Source organism: Montipora foliosa, chromosome 1 (assembly GCF_036669935.1).
Source record: "Montipora foliosa isolate CH-2021 chromosome 1, ASM3666993v2, whole genome shotgun sequence".
Classification (NCBI taxonomy): Eukaryota; Metazoa; Cnidaria; class Anthozoa; order Scleractinia; family Acroporidae; genus Montipora; species Montipora foliosa.
In genome coordinates, this window is record NC_090869.1 from 23,702,304 (window position 1) to 23,725,547 (window position 23,244).

General features: G+C 39.8%; 1 protein-coding gene across 1 annotated transcript; it reads right to left on the minus strand.

Annotated features, from left to right (window-relative positions):
- Positions 1 to 5,819: 5,819 nt before the first annotated feature.
- Positions 5,820 to 11,523, minus strand: LOC137994006 (uncharacterized). Its single transcript, XM_068839792.1, has 7 exons — positions 11,366 to 11,523; positions 9,938 to 10,293; positions 9,620 to 9,685; positions 8,846 to 8,907; positions 7,630 to 7,701; positions 6,858 to 6,947; positions 5,820 to 6,390 (listed from the first exon to the last, which is right to left on the minus strand). Exons 1-7 carry the CDS (start codon positions 11,399 to 11,401, stop codon positions 5,909 to 5,911), a joined length of 1,164 nt encoding a protein of 387 aa, XP_068695893.1. The 5' UTR covers positions 11,402 to 11,523; the 3' UTR covers positions 5,820 to 5,908.
- Positions 11,524 to 23,244: the final 11,721 nt, after the last annotated feature.

Genomic DNA, 23,244 nt, shown 5'->3' on the forward strand with positions numbered 1-23,244 from the left:
CAAATAAAATCAAGTTGCACCGTCCACGGCATTGTAAGAACAAAAGGGAGAAAATTTCTTCGTACACTTATGGCGGATTAGTCTCGAGGACTTCGCGAGAGCTCCGCGCAATCACGATGGCATTTTCACTTCCGGCGTTTCAACAGCCAATCAGATCACGAGTTTGGTCGGCCAAAATTTGGCCGACCAAACGGAATTCTTGGGAGACTTTTGGTCAGGCCCAATTTTAGCGAGCGACGACATAAGAGAACATATGGGCGAAGCTAAAAATGGGCCTGATCGCAGGTTACACCCATGACAACTTTCTTTCTACAATAATAAAAGCAAGGTGACACACGCTAACACCAACCCAGTGTGGCCAGCACATCACGCATGCGCACAACCATTTCACCCGGTCAATGATGAGGCCCAAAAAACCGAAACGGCTGTCCATGGCTGCTAATTGACCGGGTGAAATGGTTGTGCGCGTGCGTGCTTTGTTGGCCACACCGGGTTGGTGTTAGCGTGTGTCACCTTGCTTTTCATTATTACTACCCATGATATTTATATCCGTGACAACTGTTTTTCTATCCGTAACAAAATTGTTTCCATCCACAGCAAAATGCTTTCTGTACGTGAGAAAGTTCTTTCCACCTGTGACAAAATTCTTTTTCACGGAATACGGTATGACAAAACTCATTTTTAAGTCTTGACGAAATGTTTCTCTGATTAACGTTACGGTGAGGGCCTGGGTTGGCACTGTCGGGGAGATCGGGTATATTAAACAATGTGGCGTCTTACGTGACTCTGGAACCGGAACTTTTGTAAAACGTATTTCACGGAACTCAACGGAAATAAGTAACATGGCAGCTGTAGGGGAGATCGAAGACGAAAGCGAAGAACAATTGATAAGGTACTACTTTCTTCGAGGATTTCAATATGGTGAAGTAAAACACTTCCTCTCCAAATAACATGAGAAGGAAATGAGCACCAGCACACTGAAGAGAAGAATAAATAGCTTATGAATTGAGTCGTCGAAATCCTGCTGATCCTGATTATGATGCCATAAGAGACATGATCGACGGCCGAGCATGTTTGTCTCATATGGTGCATGTCTGGATGAAGTGAAAGTACCTGGTTTATCAAATGGTACTTGTGTTTCTCCCATGCATGTAGAACAATGCGATACACCAGGTTTTACTGACATGTGACTGGCTGCTGTTTCTTCATCGAGGACCTTTGTCCTTTTTTTCTTTTGACTAGCATTTTCATTGTGATCAGACTGGAGAGAAAATTTCTTGACTCCCTGTTTCTTTCATTACTTTCCCATACTTTCAAGGAATCTTCTTCTTCCTCTCCAAATTCATCACTTGAATAATTTGAATCTTTGCCCAACACATGGTACGCGTAATTTCTCTCGTACTTATTTTCCGTACTCAAGAAAAGGTCAAGTTCCTCCGTATACTTGGACTGACCATAGAAATCTTGTGTTTGACCTGGCATAAACAGGGCTTCGTTTCCATTGTCGTACAACAACATGCAATTTTCGTCATCTTCAATTATTGCTTTGTTGAATATTTTCCATTTGCTCAACCCGCTTTCTACAATCTCCTTATGAGTGGCATGCCTTGTACCTTACATAATTTTGGGCCCCACAGTTTTTGCTAAAACTGTGGGCCCCAAAATTATGTAAGGCACAAAATATGTCACTCATTGCACACCTTTTCGCATGTTTCCTGCACAAACCGCTCTTGTAGGTGCGGTTTTACGTAATGTAAAAAGATTTTTTACTCTCTTATGTAGGTATATATACAGGTCCCTTGTGTTGTAATGTAAAATATCCCAGACGAAGTGTGCATTAGTCGCACGAAACGTGTAGGATAAAATAAATCGTTTTACAACTCTTAGACCTCCCGGGACGTGCTGCTCACTAGTTCAATCTTAAAAATTCTGTATTCGCACTAGAAGAAGCCACATGGCGAACAACACAGAAAATAGCAGCGCTGGACTTTGAAGCGTCGGCGAGCGAACAGCGATGAGCCAGCCCCGCTAACCTCCGGCAGCCACTCCAAACTTGATTCTACAATCGAATCTATTCTTAGAAAGAAAGTCGATGCATGTCAAGACGGCAAAAAGTCTCATGCGGTCCTCCAGGAAAGAATCAAGGTATTGGGGCACCATACGGCAGATGGCACTATCCCCAAAGGCTTTCGAATTCGAAGCGTTAAAGCCAAAGGCAATAACGAAATTCTGCAAGCGAAATTTGACGACATAATGAATGAGTTGCCAGTAATGGATCCGTGCCTTATACGCAAAGGGAGTCTGGCATCGCCTGGTAGCAAACATTGCAAGTTGCTGTAAGAAAATGTATGGCGGAAAGTTATTCGACGTCCAAAAAAAAACTATTTTGGAAAGAGATCAACGCTTTTTTCAACACGGTTTTATCAGAAATCGATTTTGTCAATGTTGACACGTGGCAAATGTAAGTTTGTGTGTGAATAACCGTGCAATATGAGACAAAATTTGCTGATTAACTTCCTTGCTTGCGTAAAATGTATTGTGGAATGGTCTCAAAATATTACAAAACTTAGGACTAAATCTGGAGGAAATAACTCAATAAAGCCTTTTCAGTTGTATTTGCGTGTGTATGGGCTGGCTTTTGGCCTATTTCTAAACTCTGCAATTCCAGTAATATTGGAGACATGCCTAGTGGCGATCATTGTGCTGTGCGGGGTTGTGACAACGATCGAAAGTACCCAGAGAAGCAAAAGATTCTTCCTCACGTTGAAATATTAAGATTTTACCCGCCCAGGAATAACGATGATGTTTTGTCGTGGGCTAGAGCTTTTAATCGTGACCAATTCAAGGTTTCGATGAGTACAAAGGTCTGTTGAAATAATTTTGTACGAGGTTACAGAACCTCTGAATGTCCTACACCAACTTCGTACACACGATAGTATTATTGTGGGAGTACTTAAACCTCAAAGACCTTCACCAAAGATCAGATCTACAGACAACTAGTATATGAAGATGTCGCTTTTGTGTCATAGTGGAGCTTGACAAGTTTGCTTTGATCCAGTGGCTTTAATTACAACATGTAGTTCTACAATGTAGATGGTAGTTTGACAGAAGAAAAGGTTTGTTTAGAAGAAAAGGTTTTGCCTCGAGGCAGAAGGAGATTGAAATGGTTTGCTTGATCAGAATCATCTTACTCCATTAAAGTGATTGGACTCTTACAGAGTTGGTAGCAAATGGTAGCGGCTCGAAAACCGTTGGGTTTTTCTCAATCAAACAAGAACTTAACCTATGGGTTTTCTCATGTTTCTCATCGCTCATTTCATCCCTCCAAAGAGCAATAGCTCTGTAAAAAGAATTTCCATCTCCTCTGACAACGACTTTTCTCCACTCTGGGAAAGGACTTTTCAGTTCCTTTGCTGCACCCTGATCCAAGATCACTTGGATCAGTGATCATTTTTCGGATCATCCCAAAGCTATGAACACAATATTGTCACTTTATTATAATTACGTGTGTATTTTACCTATATATTTGTAGTTTGTAGGAATCAAATTTAGAAACTTATTACTGGGCGTATTATTAGGTAACTTTATCTTGCCCTTCCACAAGAGTGTACCATACCCTGTTCTGTAAAATTTGTTTATTTGAGGTAAATAAATAAAATTAGTAACCGGCCAGTATAAAATGCAGACTACAGACTGAATCTAAAATGCAGACTGAGGCCTAGGCCGAGGCCGAGGCCTATTTTGTACCGTAGTCTTCATTTTAGACCCAGTCTGCAGTCTGCATTTTACACTGACCGAATTAATTACTGTTTTCTCAAAGTAATACTGAGTCAGATATTGATTTCATCCTGTTAATTGATTCCTTGGTTGACATCATTTCATTAGCGATTAGTAACATTACAACACGTGTAAAGGTCGCTTTCTTTCTGGGACATTTTGTCAAGGGATTAATGCTAATCAGTTTTCTGGCTGACCCGTTATTTTATATTTCTGCTAACCTTCAGCTGTGGCAATCAACGTCTTGAGGACTAATCTACTGGATGTCGTCTCAGAAGTCGGTGGTTTATGTGTTGTGGTTTGCATTCTATTGTAGTTCTCTATTGTAGTTCCTACAAGCTGAAATTATGAATTATACGGTTTGCGTAATCCCGCGGTTTATCAACCATTTTCCCCAGATCAGCAACAAAGAAGATGCTAGCTTAATTCCTTATACAAATTACGAAGTGTCACATTAAGACTGAACGCCATCAACAGTATTAGCGTCAGGGTCAACCTCGTTCCCAGGGTCTCTTCGTTGATGACGAGAAAGACCCCAATTGAAAACCCTGGGAACGAGGTTGCGTTAGGCTTGGGGTTTTTCCCGGTTAATCAATGTTAGTATATACTAAAACAGTGGATAGCATTGAACGCGCGCGCTGATTGGCTACTCAAACTCCGGAAATCCTTTGCTACTCACCTCCAAGCTCCAAGCAATTCGCGCGGAATTTGCGCGCGAAAACGTTGTAATCTTTGCAGGATTAAATGAGTTTAAATTATCTTTTAGTGCTATATTATCACTGTTTTAGTATATACTAAAACAACTATTCACCACAGTGTCGGTGGCTAGTGATGGATATTTACCACCACTAGCCACCTCCACTTCGGTGATGAATAGTTGTTAATTATCTTCACTGATCAGTTACGTTAACTTAAGGAGAAACGTTAGACGGGAGAAATCACTTGTATATCTGGGGCCAAATGATGTGGAAGATGACGAGAGACGTGCATATCGTTTTCCAAGATTTCGGGACGTTTTAGGGAGACTGAGGGTCATGTTTACGTAAAACAGCAAGCGAAAGGCAGCTGTTTGCTTAAAAAAAAGGAACTTTATTAAAGTGTCCAGTCGTTCTAGCGCTGCAGCACAAATTGGGGACACCGTAAACTGAAATGAACAATCAACGTAAATCCCAAGTCAAATTTTCGTTCTTTAAGAAGAGGGGAAAGCCGGAGTACTGGCAGTAGAAAAACCTCTCAGTACAGAGAAAAGGGCATCAAACTCAACCCACATATGATGCTGAGTCTGGAATCGAACCGGGGCCACATTGGTGGGAGGCGTGTGCTCTAACATTGAAGTCAGTTTTTTTCTCTTTTCGTCGTTTTTGTGTTTCGCTTTTCTTCAGTAAGCAGAGAAAGTTAATTGTCCTGTAGGTTATCGCTTGTCTCTAGGAACCAGTTTTCGTCAAAATTTTCCAAATTTGGCAAGCATTCATCGTCTTCTTTGGGGGGAAAAATTAGCATTTTCAGCCCTTTTTTGGCGCTTACGCAAGACTAATGGTCGAAACACTTGTCAAACCGGTCTTCTGGAGTACAATTTGTGCTCGTTTTGGGTGTTATTTGTACTCTGCTGATGGCAGTTGAATAATAATCTGTAAAACGTTTGCTAATTTTTCTTATTGAAGGTTATTTTTCAGAATAGTCGCGGGGTTTGACGATGAGAACTTTGTTTTTATGAAAAGCCTATTTTATAACGATTTGCATGAGATGTTACATGCCATATTGCGGCTGTAAATAATTGAAAGTCCAGATATTAATTATTAATTAGTTTTGTGGGTCCATTTGGTCCATAAATCTAGCTCATTGCGGGGAAGGGGGGGGGGGGGGAATAAACATAATAATTATTGCAGAAGACAGTTAAAAACTAGAACAAAGCAAGCACAAATTAAACAACTGGAACACCTGTAAAGAACCTTACTTTAACCAGTTCGTTTGAGGATGAACAATGGAATGAAGGGCCATAGGAAGAAGAATGAATAAAGCAACAAAACATGAATGTATTTTCAAATAACATTTATTAGTATCCTGGCACTTGTGACATTTCTTTCAATCACTCTTGTCTACGGTTTTAGGTCATTAATAACTGATAACTGGGTCACTTGGTGCATACAGCACATGTCAGCTCTCGACCAGCAACGTAAGGACTGCAGGGTAAAGAACCACAAACTCCTTCCACAGGATACAACAAAGCACCATTTTTGTTTGCACTGCTTCCAACAACGGACTCTGGGTCCCCATCAACACAGATGAAGTCATTGGGGCCTTTGTGGCCGTAGTATTCTGTCATCAGGTACCCATGATATTCTTCAGTCCAGCCAGATGGGCAGACATTCCTTGCAGGGATCATCAGCTTTGAGGAGCGCGACTTTGCGAAGCACACAGCGCAGACTGCATCATTGTCGTGAAGGCTTCTCTTAAAGGGATCACCATTGTACTGGCTAACTTCATACTCTGTGCCATAAACATACCCAGAGTGCTGCCACCCATCTTTGTATTTGTCGTAGTTTGGATTGGTTGGAAGACAAAGGTAGTTTCCTCCTCCACCAGTATGGGTGTAGTGTTCACCTCCAATTATTCCTTATACAAATTTTTAAAATAGAAAATAAACAAAAAACAAATGTCAAATATCATTTAAGCTTATGGGCATATTGCTATCTTATTTGAATGCATTGTTCCTTGGCATATGAAAAAAACTGTAATTAAAATAATGTGAAAAGGTGAAGTAATACATTGAGTACTTGTACACCTAAAAAAAAGTGGAAAGTTGTGGCCTACTGTTGGTTCAAAACAAACGGCTCTTAAAGTAGTCGAAGTCGCTAAACTGACAGTGAGCTTCCGAATAATACTTGGCATTTCGCAAAAATTGGCTGTATTGAGAGAGAGTCATGTTGGAGTGAAAGGATAGGAAAGATTTGAGTATATTTGATTGCAAATCTTCCTTTCTCTTCCTTCAGTTTTCTAAAAAAATATCAGTTTTAATTCCTGTCTTGTCCAGCTTATTTTATGGCCCTCAAATCCACTTGAGATCCTTTTTTTCCTTGTACCTTTGTAAACAAAATCAGCGCCGCTTGGACATGTGGTTCTTCCCCAGCGCACGTATGTCACCCCAGATTTTCCTGGTGGCCCTGTTGAACCTGATAGAAATGTTGAATATCAATTAAATGTTAACTTTCTTACCAACAGCAAGTTTTATCTTCAAGCTTCATCCATACCCCTTTTATGGGATATTGTGAAAAATAGCATTGAATTAGCCCCCTGACTTAACCGCTATCATGCGAACACTGGTTAAGAGTTCCTTTCCTTTGTTTATTCAAAAAATCAGGCCAGTTTTGAAGGCTCACCTGCAAGCTCTTTGCCAGGCAAGAAGGACGGCGCCTACTAATTCAAAGTATTTTTGTCCCGGGTTATGATTGTGCAGGAAATGTAGATCTTAACAAGTGCCATTGAAATCCATAAAGAAAATTTTTCAAAGATAATTTTTTCCAAGATAATTCATGAACAATATTTGTAAAAAACTTTAAAATACAAAGCAGTGTATGACATTCTTTCTCAAGTTGACGCTTAATTATCTCTAAAAAATGCATGGTTCCCCCAATTTTCTTTTTGTATACCAAGAGTACTTGCTCAGATCTACTTTCTCCGGATAGTTGAAACCGTGCAAAAATATCCCTTTATCAGTTAGCATCACCGATAGGAAACCAGAGTATCTCGAGACGCGCAGAACGTATGTGCAATAACAATAGTAGGCACCATCCTTAAAAGGGCATTTGGTATTATGTGTACTCGTTGGGGATTTTGCGAATTCTATTACAATACCTTGTGGTCCTGCTTTTCCTGGTGGTCCAGGGGGGCCTATTCGTCCCACACCGTTGTATCGACCATCCCGCACTGAAGTGAACCAAATGAGAAAAAGCCCAGAAATTGTTATGAGGAAGCCAACTAGTAGCAACTGTCTTCACAGAATTTATATGAGAATTTAAGCACATTTCAGTGTGCTTAAACAAACGCTGGGGCCATCTGTTGAAGAATTTTTCGTAACTGTGTCTAATACTTTTGTTAATTTAAATGGGTTTTGAAAAAGAAAAGAACGAATGAATTTAAAACAACTTTACATTAACCTTTTAAAACCAAACAAAGAGCAGAATGCTTACTTTTTACCGAATTTTCAAGAATTCTTATTGTTTCTTCACATCACACCCTGTTAATATGCTCTTCATATTATACTACAGGTTGAGAAATTTCTGAAATGTGTTTGGCTAAGACAAGTATTATTTCACCCAAATTTGAAATACTTGTAAAAATTACAGCGGCTTCTCAGCCTACATGTAGACTGCAAACAAAAATAGCGTGAATTCTGCGGGGTATTTGAGATAAACACCACTCGTGGAAGTTCAAGATTCCCAAAATATCACTCACTGCTTGGCGGCTCATGATGTTTTTGATGAATTTTGAAATATCGCTAGTGGTATTTATCCCAAATACCCCTAGAAAGCATGCTATTTCCTATACTGTAATACATGTTATAGTACACTTGATTATATCTTAGACAATATGCACACTTTGATTGGCTAATTAAGGTGCCCGTAATTTTATGCTGTATGAGACCCTCCCTTAGGAAGTTGTATATGACATGTTGTATTGTATTATGTTATTATACTGTTATGTTATATTAATATACAATACTCTTTATGTACAATGTATATCAGCGTTCCACCTCGGACATCAAACTTATCCTTTGAGTTATTTCTTTGTTGAGTCTTTGTGTTTAGGGAATTTCAAAGCTGTAGTTTGACTTTATCATTATAGTTAGCAGAAAACTATATATATTATATTAAAAAGGACTATACTCAGTATGTTATATTTAGTGCTCGCATGCTTTATCATAATTTTGTTTAAAATGGTTTAAATTGTGTGGTATTATGTTATGTTTATTTGATATTATGTTATGTTAAATTAACGTCTTTACGTGTAAGTATTTTTCTTTTGACTTTTTGTGGTTTTATTGTCATGCAGACATAATAATTATACAGACCAAGCAGGTAGGACAATAGAGAAGAGTCACTTGATCGTGGTGCATTCAATAGAGCGTCTAGTCTGCAGGAAAACCACAAACAACAAATCATGTATAAATGTTATTTCTGACGATTGAATGATTGGGAATGAATTAGTCAGAAAGTAATATTCTGACGGAACAATAGAGAGGCTCCTTGGTTATTAATTTTTTTAAGTGATCCTCGAGCCGAAGTTTATATTGTATCTGCACTTTAGTTGTCCCCTTTCCTCAGGGTCTGGTGCTGCTACATTAGATGAGAAAAACGTTTCCCTGACATATTTTTTGGCCACTTCTTAAGGGTGGTTTTTCGTATCTTGCGTAGCACTTCTCATAAGATTTTAAACCTTCACGTGTTATTTGAATGGTCCTGTGCTGTAGTCAGGATTTGTTTGCATTGATGACTGGCTGACGCATCCTCAATAAACTTTCACATTAAAGCTTCTGCTAGAGTAGTCAGAATTTACATATTTTAATAATGAATTGTCTGGTTTTTTTTTGTTTTTGTCTTTTTTTGGGGTGGGGGGGAGGGGCTTGTTGATTCCCTCATGCAGTTGGCAGCATCCATCGCACGAAATCAACTCAAAAATCAAAGGAGCGTTATCCAAAACTGTATGATTGAAAAATCATGTACAGTACATTGTGAACTTGAATTTCAGAAAAACATCCAAATCCTTGAAAAATAGTTTGATTATTAAACCAGAACGTTAAAAAAATCTGTGTCGGAAGTTAAACTATAACTAAACTTGAACGTACCGTTTCATAAATCTGGTTTCCATTTCTTGAAATTTCTTCTCCATCAGTGTCTTGCTTTTGTTGTGCCTGTGCAGAAAACATTACAGCATCAACTTGGATTGAATGGTAAGCAACTTCTATTTTCAAACGAATTTTCGAGGCGAAAATTCTATAACCCATAGTGTTAAAAATACCGCGCTGCTGCATAATTTTGTGTGGTAAAGATTTCTGTAATTTGTATGTTGATAAGAATGGTTCACCACGAAGTACAACAAAGTGTCGCATGTCCTTTCCAGGATACTAACACTCACATTACTGAGGCATCGCTTGAAAATTTACCTTTCCTCCAATGCTTGAAGACGCTCCTGAAGAACTCGATAATTGCTGGCTGATCTTCGTTCTCTTTGCTGTGAGGGCATGAGATTTTCACTAGCTTCGCCAACATCATCGTGGGATTCGGTGTTGCCAATATCCTCTCGAGGCTGTGGTCTTTCTGGACTTTCATTATTCACCATAGCGTTTGCCAACGTACAACAACATATCATCAGTAGTGTTATAAAACGAAGGTGATTGCCTGTAAGAAGGTGTCTAGGAGTTTCTGCTCGCTGGGTCAAATTTTTCCCACGCATGTTAGCGAAAATCGAAGAATCAAAGAAACAACCCCTTTTCCTTCCAAAAAGAAATTGTGGCAACATCTGGATATTCAAAGGTATTAACTAATCAAGCTAAATCATTTGCAAGAGAATTTTCGTGTTTTAATGATTATGTGACGTTGCACGACTTGAACAAAACACTGCGGACAAACAACTCTCTTCAGTGGTAAAAATAACTTGGCTTTACTTTGAGAAAGAGGACTTGGCACTTTTGCCAGTCGCGAATCGAATAAAAGCCCTGTTCGCGAATCTGCTTAATTTGCTCAATGGACAAAAAATTCTCGACATGGGAAAATAATTGCCTCAACGGAATACTGACGTGTAATAGCGAAACGTGAAAAATTAGTTTATTTGATTGATTAACCACAATCACGACAGATATGTCATTCACCGGCCATGGTCGGTCCGTATTGGGAAAAACTGTACCCGAGGTCTCGAGTACGGCCCATTTTTTCCCAAAAAGATATGCTGGCTGGGAATCATTGCTTAAGGCTGGCCTGCGATGCTTATTATCAAAAGAGAAATATCACTGAGGCCATACCGCATTGATCGGTTGATTTTGTTCACAATAATTTGTAAAGCAACACTGTTTACTTTTAAAAACATTTCAATGCAGGCATTTTAAGTCACCTGGCGCCGTCCCATCACACAAGCTCACCCAAACTAGGATTCCGCCCGGGTTCCGCCAGGGGTTGGCGGCCAAGATAGAGAAATTTCGCCCGCTCCCAGAGCCAATCAGATTGCAGGATTCGCATAATTCTGCCCACTCGCGCATTGAGAAAAAATAATAAAAGAAAAATATTCCGAAAGGGGTGATTTGATGAGAACGCATGTTTTATGAGTCAAATGAGTCAATGAGTCGAGTCATGAGTCAATGGACTCACAGTCAATATAGCAATAATTTGTTGATTAAGCCTAAGCCCTCGTTTCAGTGATTAGGCCTAAGCACTCTCTGAAATTTTAGCTTTCATTTTATGGTTTAATTAACTGCACTAACTCGTTGACTCATTGACTCATTGACTCATTGACTCATAAATACTTGACACTCTGATTTCATAAAGACAACAGAGAATTATGGACACAATTAACTAGCAAATTAAGCAAGAAAACGTACCCTGGCCAACAGCAAGTCGGCAAGCACGAAGTTCATAATGTATCAGTCTTTTCTTGGTTGTATGGTTCATTGCTTCCCCCTCTATCCCTCCAAATCAGGAATGCAGTCGCCTATCTGCCGTGGTCTGCTCCTATAGATGTTGTTTCGGTCACTGAATCTCAATCAGACAAGCATGAATTACATTGGTGCCTCGCCATAAGTGTGGGTTATCATAAAAACTTTCTCCAAACAAGAAATCAGTGTTTGCCATTCTTACACAGAAGTCGGCGAGTCGAGTGTTCATGTTGTAGTTTGGCAGCCAGTCAAACGAGTTTGTCACGGATTTGTTTGACGCGTTCAAGGACGGGAATTATAATTTAATATTGAACTGAATATTAAAATATTAACGTTGGTGCATGATTTGTTTCCGTATTTCTATGGCCAGGTGGTTTTCAGTCATTTTGAATTTATCCTCAAGTTTTACCCTTACTTGATGAATAATCTATACATTATTCGAGGTTGTACTATTTTTCAGTGCGGCACGAATGCCCTTAAAACTGCCCGTGAAACAATGCAGCTTATTTTCCCAACCGGACATATAATCTCCTTGTGCGGGAGATCAAATAAAGCACTGTACAAATTGGCAAGCGCAACATTGGATCAGCTGAGGAGTCTACAAACAAATCCAGGCTTGTGATCAGAGCAGTCATATTCTGTTATTAGAATTCCACAATTCATTGCCCATTGAAAACTTATGAGTAATCATTTATGCCCATTCTTTGGATCCAGTGTGAAACGTTGAAAATCCTTTGTCCTCTGTGTTGATTTAGGGTAATGTCGGGGTAGAATATTGTGACATGAGTCAAGTCATGGCTCTCTTAGTTTGTTGGAATGCCCCTGAAAAAGCCGCTGCAAGAAGATAGAAAGACACTAGACCAGACCCAAAAAAGCTTTCTTACAGCACAAACATGTATGTTAAAAGAAAAAAAAACCCAGACCAATCATTGTAAATATTATTTGCATCCCTAGACGTCATACAGATGATAGGAACGAAGCGATGAATTCCGTATTTTTCTGGGATGTGATCCTAGTCATAACGAGCTACAAATGAATAAAATCGTCCCAAAAAGGTAGCTTGTAAACAGGCTTCTCTTTGGATTGTTCCAAATGTTGGCTTCGAATTTTGTTTTAACTTCATGACAAAAGGGAGGGAAAAACGATGTATAAAGGAGGAAGCGACATGCCGCATTAGTTAGGGGGCAAATTTGCACAAGACGAGTTGCAATCCCGCTCCAACCACCATGAAGATTTTGTCTTCGGTGGTGAGTATTTCAAGTCGAGTTTAATTGCTTTCTTCAGGCTTTAATAAAAAGACCACCAATAAATTAGTGAGTGATAATTAGTGTAGTGAGTAATAATTAGTCAGTAATTAGTGAGAAGAGCAAGAAGACTAAGTATATTTTCAACGTTAACTTTTTGCCAAATGTAAATTAAACGGAACAAGTACTGATCGAATGCTGGGCAAGAGCCTTTAGCAGGTGCTTTAGATCAGAGCATGAACCAGCTGCATCTTGACAAATTCACGATGGTAACGTGATAAGTGCAAAGTAAATATCAAAAGCTGAACGAATAATCTTTAATTATCTGAGTTCATTATCTGAGGAGTCTTCGGCAAAGGTATCTTCCTCGTCCTCAAAGTACTTCTGACAAAAAAAAGATAAACATACATAAATCAACATCGTGCAAGACTAGGATTATCATTTCAAATGTGTTAATTTTAATGGCTGCGGTCACATCTACGACGTAACTTAAGTTTAACTTAAGTAAGCCCGTTTCAAAGGGTGACCCGAAAACACTGACCCCCGGTCCATGGACTACCCAAACGGACTACCCCAAAAATACTATTTCAAGTGAGTACTATTGGTCGTAAGCAGCGTCACAATTAGTGCTAAACCTAAACATCCATTATAAACAGCGTTGGTCAACAGTATTTAAGTCTAATTAAAAAGCCCCCATTTTAAAAAGGTTACGCGGCTTTCAATAATTGTTGTGATGGCCGATTACTTCATGTAAGTGAAGTGAAACTGGTGCAGCATTTACTGAAAGCTAACCTTTTTAAAATGGGCGCTTAAACTTAAATACTGTTGACCAACGCTGTTTAAAATGGATGTTTAGGCGTAGCAGTAATTGTGACGCTGCTTACGACCAATAGTACTCACTTGAAATAGTATTTTTGGATAATCCATGGACCTGGTCAGTGTTTTCGGGTCCCCCCGTTTCAAACGTCGAAATTTTCATGTGCCGAACCTAATACCTATTTGGGTCGACCCAAATGAATACTGAGTTCGACGGTTAATTCAGACGTCGAACTTTTCATGTGCCGAAACTAATTCTTGGCGTAAACAAATACCATTTTCAACGGTTAAAATAAAGAAATGAACTGATGAAAGAGGTTTGAAACGACTCATTCTCATTCCATCCCACTTCGCTTCAGTACAAAAAGCCAAAATAGTTACTTTGATAGTTTACTCGCTAAGTTGGAACAGCTTTATTTGCTGTGTTTTTTTATATTCAAGGAAATTGCGATCATATTGAGATGCGAATGCACACCATGAATTTTAGTTCTTATAAATAGCGTTAAAGCAAGTTGGAAGTCAACTGTTGTGAGCTGTCTAGTTTCAGAATGACCTAACCAGTTTCTCGAGAACGCCGCTCTCAACGGTCGTTACGCTTTTCTGATATCTCTTCGCACAGCAAAGGTGGTGAAGTGTTACTGCTCTCTACAAGCCAATTATCACCGCAGTTATATTGAAAAACACATTAAAGTAATTTATGCATTAGGTTCGGCACATGAGAAGGTTCGACGTCTGAATCAGTGTCGAACGGGTCGACCCAATTATAAATCTGTCTAACCTAATTGATTTATACGTCGAACTTTTCATGTGCCGAATCTAATGATAGCCTGCGTGGCAGGCCGTAGAAAGGAGCGCTCCTTTCTACGGCCTGTCACGAAGGCTAAATCTAATGATTACGTTCGGCACATGAAAGTATCGACGTTTGAAACGGGCCTTAGTGTCAAGTTACGTGACGTCATACCTAACTGTACTTAGTGCTTTCTGTCAACTTTGCGGTTAAACCACGCAGTTAACTACAGTTATTACTGGGTTGCCGTATGGCAATCCCAGTCGGAAATTTGGTAGGTTTTTCCGTTTTATTTTTATTTTCCGTGTCGGTAAAAGTCTTGCCTGTCACTCCCCTTGTAAGTGGTGTCTTTGTGCATAGAGCCTTCTGCGCGTATTTTCTTAGGATCGAGAGGGCAGTGGAAATGCGTAGATTTCTCTGGTGGACACAGGAGAATCATTAACTTAGCCTGCAATGACGTCGAAAGTCATGTAAAGCGAATGGCGTTTTAGTGGATCCTTAAATAAAATATACCCTTGTGGAGCTCAATTATGGAAAGTCAGTTGGATAAACTAGGCAGGCGGTGAAAAACCAACACCTGGAATCTCAAAAGCGACGAGTAATGGACTTCCACTACAATCTATCGCCCGTCGAGCCGAAATCAAAGTGAGCTGTATTTCTAAAATAATATTTAACCAAGTGTGCTGTTATGTAGAACACTGAAACCAAATGGAAAATTCTCTGGTAACTTATGGGTTCAACAAAGGCAGAGAACGATTGAACGAATCGAACACCTTACGTGGATCTGTGATCAACTCTGCACAGTCTTCAGGTAAAAAAAATAATTGGAAATGTAACAGCCAAGAATTATTTGAAAGAAAGCTTGTCGTGTATTTTGTGCTTCATTATTCAAGGAAAAGGTTCTTCATGGAAACGGTTTGATCCTAAAATTTAGTTTGTTGCAATATTGCGCATATTTGACACGATTGAGTTTCTTCTCTTCACGCACGTAATGAGAAAGAAGGGGTTTTTGCCTCTAATAGCAAATATGTTGTTTGTTTCAAAAAATTGTTCGCTGGAAAAGGTGGCCTTTATGAATTCATCATGTTTTATGATATGCGAGCTTAACTGGATAGTTTTTATGGCAATAGTAAAGCATTTTCTTGTCAAAATGAGGCTAGCGTCTTTCTGGTGTGTTAACTTAATTAAATCGTGAGTTTGTATTTGCCGTCTGCCGCGTAACCTTGATTTCCACTCTCATAATTACCTCCAGAACCTACTTTTTGCGTAGAATAAGCTTTTAGAATGATGTTCTTGTTTTGCATAAAGCAAGCTAACAAAATATGTACCTCGCATTTGTTAGCGTTAATAGTATTTTCGGTCCGATGCTTCTGTTTTATGAGGGGTATATTGTTTTGGTCTCCCATCCAAACGCTAACCCCGCTGGACAATATTAACTTCAGTGAACTTTGGTACTACAAATCAGTCAGATGCTCAGAGGGTACGCTTAAACTTGTGATGAAAAGAAGTTGTGCGGGAACTTGAAAATTATCAACATGTCAGCCCAGGAGCCAATGTTTCTCGCCTCTCTTTTATTTGTTATTCTTCAGAAACTGGAATGCTGTAGTTCAATACCACACAATTCAGTGCCTTCTGAGTTTCTGTAACACGTACCACAGGCAACCCAGTGTATGCTTCACGGAAGCATCTCTTTTCTAATTAGCCTATGGATGACGTCAGAATTAAAAGAGGTTCGTGACTGCCCTTATTGCTGTTCCGTGAAATGTCAATATGGTTGACCAACGTAAAGTGTGTCTAGTTTTTCTTCTTATTTCTTTTTCACCGAGCGGCAAACCGTCGGAGAAAAATGCAAAATAAGCTGAGAATTTTAACGGATGCTCGACGCCGAAGAAGGCAAGAAGGCAAGTTACTTGCTGTTTTTGGTTCAGTCCCCTCGATTCACGCTTGGTTCGTATTTTGCATATGCTCATCTCGAACGTGCGAAAAGAATTGTCACATTCTGATTGGTTGTTTGTTTGTTTGTTTGTACACTTAAGACTAAGCCATTAACCTTGCTTGGGTATAACTATACAGTTAGTCTGTATTGTTTTGGATCACCGAGGCGTAAATTTTCTAACTATAGTTAGAGCGAACAGAGAAGCGGTCACATTACCGAAATAGCCAACTATAGTTATCCCCGTCTTAACAATAGTTAGTAGCCCAGATGTGACCACAGCCAATGTCAGGGATAAGTAGTGTGCATCAAACTAAAACACAATATCTATTAAAGGATACCAATTAATTAGTTAGAGCGAACAGAAAAGCGGTCACATTACCGAAATAGCCAACTATAGTTATCCCCGTCTTAACAATAGTTAGTAACCCAGATGTGACCGCAGCCAATGTCAGGGATAAGTAGTGTGCATCAAACTAAAACACAATATCTATTAAAGGATACCAATTAATTAGTTAGAGCGAACAGAGAAGCGGTCACATTACCGAAATAGCCAACTATAGCTATCCCCGTCTTAACAATAGTTAGTAGCCCAGATGTGACCACAGCCAATGTCAGGGATAAGTAGTGTGCATCAAACTAAAACACAATATCTATTAAAGGATACCAATTAATTAGTTAGAGCGAACAGAAAAGCGGTCACATTACCGAAATAGCCAACTATAGTTATCCCCGTCTTAACAATAGTTAGTAACCCAGATGTGACCGCAGCCAATGTCAGGGATAAGTAGTGTGCATCAAACTAAAACACAATATCTATCAAAGGATACCAATTAATTATTGATTCACAATACTCCAGTTTTTCCCCAGTTTAGTTCTCTTGTTGTTGCCGTTTCTTTTAATATTCAGTTTACGGTGGTATCTACGTGTTTGTATTGAAGTTAACGAAAAATGATAACCCCGGTGAATGAAATCATAGAAGAGATTTATTTTTCGATGTTGACTCGAGGATACTCGTACAAAACTCGAGTGCTTCTTTGCAGAAGTCGAACCTACGATCTTACGATTACTAGTTCAGATGCTCTACCACTGACCTATAGGAGACTCTCGGGCGCCAGGTTATTAAACTAGGTTCATGCGACTGCAGTTGTCCCGCCACACTGCTAGGATCTAACTTGTCAAAAGGGAGCATATTCGCCATGGTACTGAAAGAGTCTTCTGTAGCTCAGTGTAGAGCATCCGAACTAGTGATCGGCAGGTAGTCGGTTCGACTCCTGCAAAGAAGCTCAGAAAAACCCTACCACGGTTCTGGACGCCATCTTGCATGATCTTGACTGGGGGGAAAACACAGCTAAATTTACAGTAAATGTATGGGATTTTGGCCGAATTTGAAGCGCTGTAGCACCGCTAAAAAGACATTTATACTGAGATAATTTTAATGAAATATAAAGAAGAGGCTACAACGACCATAAAAGAGTTTTTAAGATTTCATACAAATCCTTCTAATCAAAATCATGCAAATTGCCGCGAAAATAACAGCAACATGAGAAGAATTATTATTCACATTTACAGACAGCTGTACAGACGTCGTACCGTACTTAATGGCCTTATTTTCTGTTGAATGAATGATATCAATAAAGCTATTTAAAGTAGTGGCAAAGTTGTCGGCCAAGATCTCATACATTTACTGTAAATTTAGCCGTGTTTGCCCCCCAGTCCAAATGGCGTCAAAAACCGTGGAAGGGTCTATTTTCTCCGAGTATACCCGAGTTAACATCGAAAAATAAAAATCTCTTCAATGTTGTTCTAGTAAATTAATCAATACTGGCCGAATATCATGTAGAAAACATGTAGACTTAAATGGAACATTTGCTCGAAACGCGAACGTCTTTGGGATCCTATGTAATTCACGAGATGTGCCCTGATAGTATTCTCACTTTCCACACGTTCTCATGGTGATCTTGTCCATGCTCACTGAAGTGTTTCCCAAGGCCCTTGATTGGAGACCTAAATTCTCGGGTCGTTGATGATATTGTTATCCATCCATCTCGGTATTCTAGAATTGTTTGGATGAATTTTAATAATAACTGTCATATTTTCACTTTTCAGTTAGATCTGGAGAGAGATACTGTAGCTAAATTAGTTGACTGTTCTGCATCTTTACTCAGCTGGCTGGGAAACCTATCAGTTTTATCTCGCTGGCTGGGAAATTTCTTGTGTGTTGCACTGCAAAACACCTGAAATTGCCTTTATAATATTTATTTTAATGAACTGGGGTATAATAAAACATTTTTAAACAAATTGTTTGTTTAGTTCCCCTGACCGTTCAATCATTACAATAAATATTAATCAATGCAGAAATCTTGCTACATAATGCAACAGCAATGACAAAAAATATCCGTTCATAATTGAGCAGGTCATTGAGAAAACGAGCCATTCCAAAAATTATGTACACCTCCCACCTTTTAGGAGCTTGGAAATCCAGGGGAAAGGGGAGGGGGGGGGGGGGGGTAAGTAGGGGTAATTTCTGAGGGGGTAACCCAGTCGGTTTCTTTGATCGTTTCCCTTTTTTTCGCGGGGGGTAGTTGAGTGGGGCAGAATGTGTCAGCACTTTGATCTTCAATACCCTAAAGGGGTAGACTCTTAGACACACCTTCAGTTAGGGGGAGGGGTGCATCTGTTAAATGGAATGACCCAATAGGCGAGTTTAAATACTGGGGTCGAATTAAAATGTAGGCCGTTAGTGTACCAGAAACTCAAGTCAACTTAAGACTTACTGGTCTTATCGCCTTGTGTTTTGATCTGCCCAAGTATGTATTCGAGGGGGATAAAACTAGACCTAGTTCTCTGAAGATACCTCGTTTTTGTTGTTATGACAGACACATTTGCTTTGCCGATTGGAAGTTTGAATTAAGATCATTTAGGTTCTAAGTTCAGCTGTCAAATGTTCAATTATTTAATTTACGTTTGCAAGGCTTTGTTCTTTGTTATAATTACTTGATCGTCGTGAGAATTCGAAGGACTGATGAATTTAACTGATGCTTTATTCAGTGTCGGGTTTCCTTTCATGAACGGTGAAAAAAAGCTATCGTGATTTCGGGGGCTGATTTTGTATTCTGTACATCGTTAAAACTGATGAAACATCCAAACGAACCGAAATGTGTGCCGCCGAATCACAGTCTTAATTCAACAAACATTTCATTCCAAACGTACCTTTAAGAGCCTGCACTCTTCATTTCAGACTTTGCCTTTACTCGAGGTCGAAAGATCAACTTAGTCCTGAAGTGATCGTGAAGGATTGCACATAATCTTTTTCACATAAAAAAGAGGAATTCAACATGGAAGTTAAACTCATAGCTGTGTCTGCGGACTTTGCGCATCGACTATTTAAAAGAAGGAGTTAACTGGAAAGAGAAGCCTGTGAAGGGACAAACGCGTTGTTCAGTAAACGATGCTCAGTGCTTACATCTCATATAGAATGCACACCTTACCAAACTCCCAGGGTTCTCTCCTACTCGTCCAGCGTAACCGACGATTCGCCGAATATGACAGTCATTATTAAATTTCATCCAAACAATTCGTCGTATCGTGACAACTTTCTTTCCACCCAGGTATTTAAGCGGTGTTAAGTATTTTGCATAAGGTTATGTAAGTGTCATATTCATTCGGGTTTGTGTAGGCCTACTACCCACAGTTTCGTTTTGCTTTTGCTTTATTTTATTGTTTCGCCCTTATGAGCAGCTAATCAGGTTTATTTTGATATTTTTTGTTTTCAGTTTTCCGATTCTTCTGTTGTCAAAGACCAATCCGCGCCGTGCCTGACTAGATTAATGAAGGGACTTTCACTCTTCAGTTGAGTTTGATTTACTTTCCATTGGTTTTTCGGATGAATTTTGTTCTGGCAATGTTTGTGCAGGGGTTAAAGGCCGTTTTAATTTCCTACGTTTTTGAGCGTCTAAGGTCACTCTCGATACCATTTCCTATGGCTCTCTGCTTCTTTTTTGCCAGTTATCCAGACCCGTGTTTTTTAAGCAATAATTTGTCGGCTCTTAGGCGTCCCGACTTTGTTGTTTATGCTATTTCTGAGCTTTTGGGCAATGGCTGTATCGTGGAGCATAGTGAGCCTCCTTTTTGCGTCAACCCTTTGACGGTTGCGGTAGGCAAGATGCTTCGCTTGGTGATCCATAGACACGTTTATTGCCATCTCGTTCGTTTTAAGTTTGGGTACGAGGACCTTCACTCGCTCTCGCAGGTTCTGCAGGAAGGGCATTGGTTCCTTACGCGGGACCTCAAATCTGGATACCACTGAACACCAGAAGTACCTAAGTTTTGCTTGGCCCTTTAGCGGCGGGCTTAGGTATTTCACGAGGTTTTACCCTTCGGTCTCAGCTGTGCGTGTTTTTGTTTCACCAAATTGTTGCGCCCATTAGTTAAACGCTGGCCACGGGCGTTCTATGGGGCATATCTCTTTTGTTTATCTCGACGACGGTCTTGGTTGTCAGCCCGATAGCAGCTTTTACTCAGCGAAAGGATCTTGACTCTCCCGGTCTCATTGTTAATGAAGGTAAGTCGTGCTGGGTTCCGATGCAAGTGGGCGAGTGGCTAGGTTTTGTGATAAACACTATTTCTAAGTCGTTTAGGATTCCCGAATAGAAGGTTTGCAAGCCTAAGCAGCTATTAAGTTTCGCAACCAAAACGAGTCATCGTCCAACCGTGAATTAGCTAGGATCGCCGGTTCCATTAGTTCGGTTGCCTTGGTGCTTGGGACTTTTCCCGTCTTCTGACCAGCCAGATGTACTTAGGTGTAGATTCTAGGTCGGCTTGGGATCACACTTTTCGGTTCCCTCCCGCATTGCTAGACGAATTGAAATTTTGGTTAAATAACATTGAATCTTTTAATGGTTACTAACTCGGTACGCTTACACGTAGCTTTAGTTTTTTTACCCTTGCTGTAGCTATGCTCCTTTTTTTTGGTCTATCATTAAAGTGGGTTATGGCGTTACTCTCAGGCCATAGCCAATATTCTCCAGGATTTGTTAGTTATTTTCCTTTCTTGTTTTCCTATTAAGGACGTTCGCGCCAAAATCTTCCTACGGTGATTTTTTTTTTATTTCTCGCCTAGAGTTAGGTCATAAAGTACTTACTCCAAAAATGAAAAAAAAATGGGGGTGACCGACTTTGTTTCGGAGAAAATGGCAGTGGAAAAATGCCTTAATTTCGAGAAATCGGTCATAATAGCGAGATGTAGGCTCATCTGCTCATCCATCGAAAATCATAAAAATAAACTGTTGGAGTGAAAGTTTCCGTGCATAGGTTTTTAGGAGTGAGATTTTTAGATAATTGTATGCCACTAGGGATGTGGTAAACAGTAGAGTTCATCCTCGACGAGCGTTTTCGTAAGCTCTATCCGTTGCAACCACTACCAGAATTCGATGGCACGAGGAAAGAAAATGTTAAAAAAAGATAACTTCTTACGGTGAGAATTTTTTCATTTCATCATATTTTGTAGATAGTAAGTAAAGTAAGTGATTCATGATTAAAAAAATAGGGGTCACCGATGATCTGAACGAGTAAAATCTATGTGATTTTGCAAAGCTCTTGGAAAAGTTCGTTTGTCACGCTTTTGCGTGACCTGTCGGGCAAGGACTGGAACCCAAGAGAGGATCGATCGTTGAAGAGATGAAAGGTTTTTACCGAAAAAAAAACCTTTCTCGAGCATAGCAACGAAGTTTTAAGCAGGGGTCATCTTCATTTGGTTGGTGTTTTGTATAATATCTCTCCATTGCCGTCATGCTCATCCTCTGGAGTGTGTTTTTTTGTGAAATTCAATCGCTGATTGTTTCCACGCAGGTCCGCACTATTCAAGCGGACGAAGGCGAAAATACTGCTCAATTTTCACGAAAGTAAAGGAAAAGAACTTTAAAAACATGCATTCACTTTGAACTTAAGTTCGAAGAATAATAAAAACATTAAAAAGAAACAGCCCCATTAAATTTACGCAACGGTTCGTCCTCGAGTTTTCCAGACTTTCAGTCACTAGTCTACTGGATCAGCTACCTTTTCCAGAGCTTTTCCATCCTCCCGCTCACTTCTCTTTGAAGTTTCATGATGATTCGGAAATAAATATGCCATTCTTTTGCCGGCCTGGAATTTTTTCCTCGGCGTTTTTGTCGCCATGTTATTTTAACTGATGCTTGAAAAATTTGTATGAAAGTCAAGTAGACTAGTGCACGACTGATAAAACCTCGCGAATATCAGTCGTGCAGTAGTCTACTTGACTTTCATAAATATTTTAAATCAATTTTGACTGATCACGATCTTCTCTGATCCAACGCTGTGCAAGACTTATCGTCCACGGTTTTTGCAAAGGTTTTAAAACCTCAACTTCACTAATGCTCGAAGTAATGCGTGACATATTACAGTCGCGTTACCTGCGCAGTAACGTTGCGCACAAACAATTAGCGCGAACCTCCTTAACTTCTGGTAAGCGCAGAAAAGGTTTTTCCCGCCAGAATTCTCACCGCAGTCAACGCAAACTCTCGATTCAAAAACAGCCTTTTATTTAAACTACATATTACCGCTCCGTTAAGATTGTCAGTCCAAAATGAAGCAGCAATAAAAGCAAGGTGACACACGCTAACACCAACCCGGTGTGGCCAACACATCACGCATGCGCACAACCATTTCACCCGGTCAATTAGCAGCCATGGACAGCTGTTTCGGCCTTTTGGGCCTCATCATCATCATCAGCATGGCGTAGCTAACATACCAGGTGGGTGTGTTTTTTAACCCAAAAAACTGGTTTTTGCCCTCAGCGGGATTCGAAGCCACGTCTCCCTGATTACTAGTCGGGCATGCTAAGCCACTACACCATCAAGGTTACCACGCTGGCAACGCAGCAGATTAATGATGTGACTTAGGGTGAGTGTGAATGAGTGTGTATCCTTGCCTCTATAACCCCAGACGGGGCTTAGAGCAAATGAAAGTTAGAAATTTCGAGGCAATGAAAGGCGTAACTGAAGAGAGAAGCACACACAGTGCATTT

What these genes read in the sequence shown, in the direction of transcription:
- LOC137994006 (XM_068839792.1), bottom strand. Translation starts at nt 11,401, where the DNA reads ATGAACTTCGTGCTTGCCGACTTGCTGTTGGCCAGG. An exon ending in CCGACTTGCTGTTGGCCAGG is followed by an intron (nt 10,294 to 11,365) that starts GTACGTTTTCTT and finishes TTGAATATCCAG; the next exon opens with ATGTTGCCACAATTTCTTTT. An exon ending in TCTATTGTCCTACCTGCTTG is followed by an intron (nt 7,702 to 8,845) that starts GTCTGTATAATT and finishes GGTTCACTTCAG; the next exon opens with TGCGGGATGGTCGATACAAC.